The sequence below is a fragment of the Lipotes vexillifer genome, unplaced genomic scaffold (assembly GCF_000442215.2).
Source record: "Lipotes vexillifer unplaced genomic scaffold, Lipotes_vexillifer_v1.1 scaffold443, whole genome shotgun sequence".
NCBI lineage: Eukaryota > Metazoa > Chordata > Mammalia > Artiodactyla > Lipotidae > Lipotes > Lipotes vexillifer.
Window position 1 is genome coordinate 429,838 of NW_006779163.1, and position 1,879 is coordinate 431,716.

General features: G+C 50.6%; 1 protein-coding gene across 1 annotated transcript in view; it reads right to left on the bottom strand.

The window, feature by feature from the left end:
- Positions 1-1,634, bottom strand: part of DNAAF1 (dynein axonemal assembly factor 1) — a 26,196-nt gene extending 24,562 nt beyond the window's left edge. The window contains exon 1 of the mRNA XM_007452554.1: positions 1,499-1,634. Coding sequence (XP_007452616.1) covers positions 1,499-1,634 — 136 coding nt within the window. The remainder of the gene's footprint in view (positions 1-1,498) is intronic.
- Between the last annotated feature and the right edge of the window lie 245 nt (positions 1,635-1,879).

A 1,879-nucleotide genomic window follows, 5' to 3' on the forward strand; every position in this document is an offset into this window, starting at 1 on the left:
GGGAAAGAGAGAGACAGATGAGATTGAAAGAACCCACACAAAATTCTGGAGGTGGGGAGAAGGGAATGGGGCTAGGAATAGAGGTGGGGTAGGGCAAAAAACATCAAATTTATCTGAAATGTTTTATTTCTTTAAAAAAAGACTTGAGGGGGCTTCCCTGGTGGAGCAGTGGTAGAGTCCGCCTGCCGATGCAGGGGACATGGGAACGTGTCCTGGTCTGGGAAGATCCACATGCTGCGGAGCGGCTGGGCCCATGAGCCATGGCCGCTGGGCCTGCGCGTCCGAAGCCTGTGCTCCGCAGCAGTGAGAGGCCCGCGTACAGCAAAAAAAAAAAAGGACTTGAGGTACATATGATTAAAATGCTAATCATTTTCAATTCTTGGTGGTGATACATGGGTGTTTGTTATAATGTTCTCTGTTCTTTTTAAAAAGTTCTCAAAAGAGGAGGGAGGAGCAAGATAGAGGTAGGGGATTAAGAAATATAAACTACCATCTATAAAATAAATAGGCTACAAGGGTGTATTGTACAGCAAAGGGAATACGGCCAACATTTTATAGTAACTGTAAATGGAATATAATCTATAAAAATTTTGACTCATGTTGTACACCTAAACTAATATAACATTATAAGTCAACACTTCAATTTTAAAAAAAGCTCTCAAAAAACACACAAGAAGAAACAAAAATGATGGGAATATCTCTGGTAGAAAGAAAATGAACACGTTCAAATGCACTTATTTTTTTTTAAAGGTCCATCAAAATTGGCTGATTCAAATGCACTTAAATCTTTTTTTTTTTTTTTTTTTCGGTACGCGGGCCTCAATGCTCAAGATATATTTGTTAGCTGGCTTCAAAACATGAGACACAAATCAAGTGAGTTTCTTTACCAGTCCCTAAAAAGTTTCCCTTACAGTCCAAGCCAAGCAGGAGGGGAGGCTGTTTTCTAAGCCGATTCCGGAAGACTTTGGTGAGGAGTCACCTCAGAAGCATCAGCTCGTCATTCACTCTGTCTACCATAGATCAGGCACTGGACCGGACACTGCCAGTTCAATCAGGATGTCCTGCCCTGACATAGCTTGCCATCTAGACGGGGAGAGAGCCTTTGATCTTACATGGTGACGGCGATAAAGGGAAACATTCAAAACATTAAGAAGTTGGGCGGTGGGGAGAATGGTGTGTTCAGTGAGGGCTTGGGCTCTGGAGTCAGACTGTCCAGGCGTGAGTCTCTTGTCATTGACTGGCTGAGGGTAATCTGTGTGGAGCAAGTTCTATAACCTCTTTAAGTTCCAGGTTCCTCATCTGTATGAAACGGGGAGAGGAGTGCCTACCGCAGAGGGAGGGTGTATGGCTCGAATGCAGTGAGCGCACGGCATGCATCGTTTAGTAAGTGTCGGCCGCCGTTATTATTATTATTATTACTGCTGGCTGTGAAGACTAGGTGTGTGGTGCTGGGCGCAGCCCGTCGCCCCCCTCGCCTCCCTGGGGGGGCTGTCGGCACCTTCCTTGCGGCCCCCTTGGCCTGCGTTCCCGTGGTCACCCGCCGACTCCTCCTCGGCTGGCTCCAAGCCCGGCTCCCGCGCGCAGTCCTCCTCCGCTCCGCCGTCCGCCACGGGCTCCGAGGCCTCGCGGTGCATGTTTATTCCGGAGACACTGAACACCCCGTAGCAGTGGGGAAGCCCGGTTGTGTGGGATCACTACGTGCCCCAGCCCGCCAGGCCACTCTGCGTTTGCGTCTGCGTCTGCTTCTGCGTCGTTGGCAGCCCTACGCTTCCCTGGTCCCCACGGCAACCGCTGCGCACGCGCACTCGGGACGCCGGGCGGGGCGGGTCCCGCAACGGCCCCTCCCACAGCGCGTGCGCGGGTCACGTGGGGGCGCGGC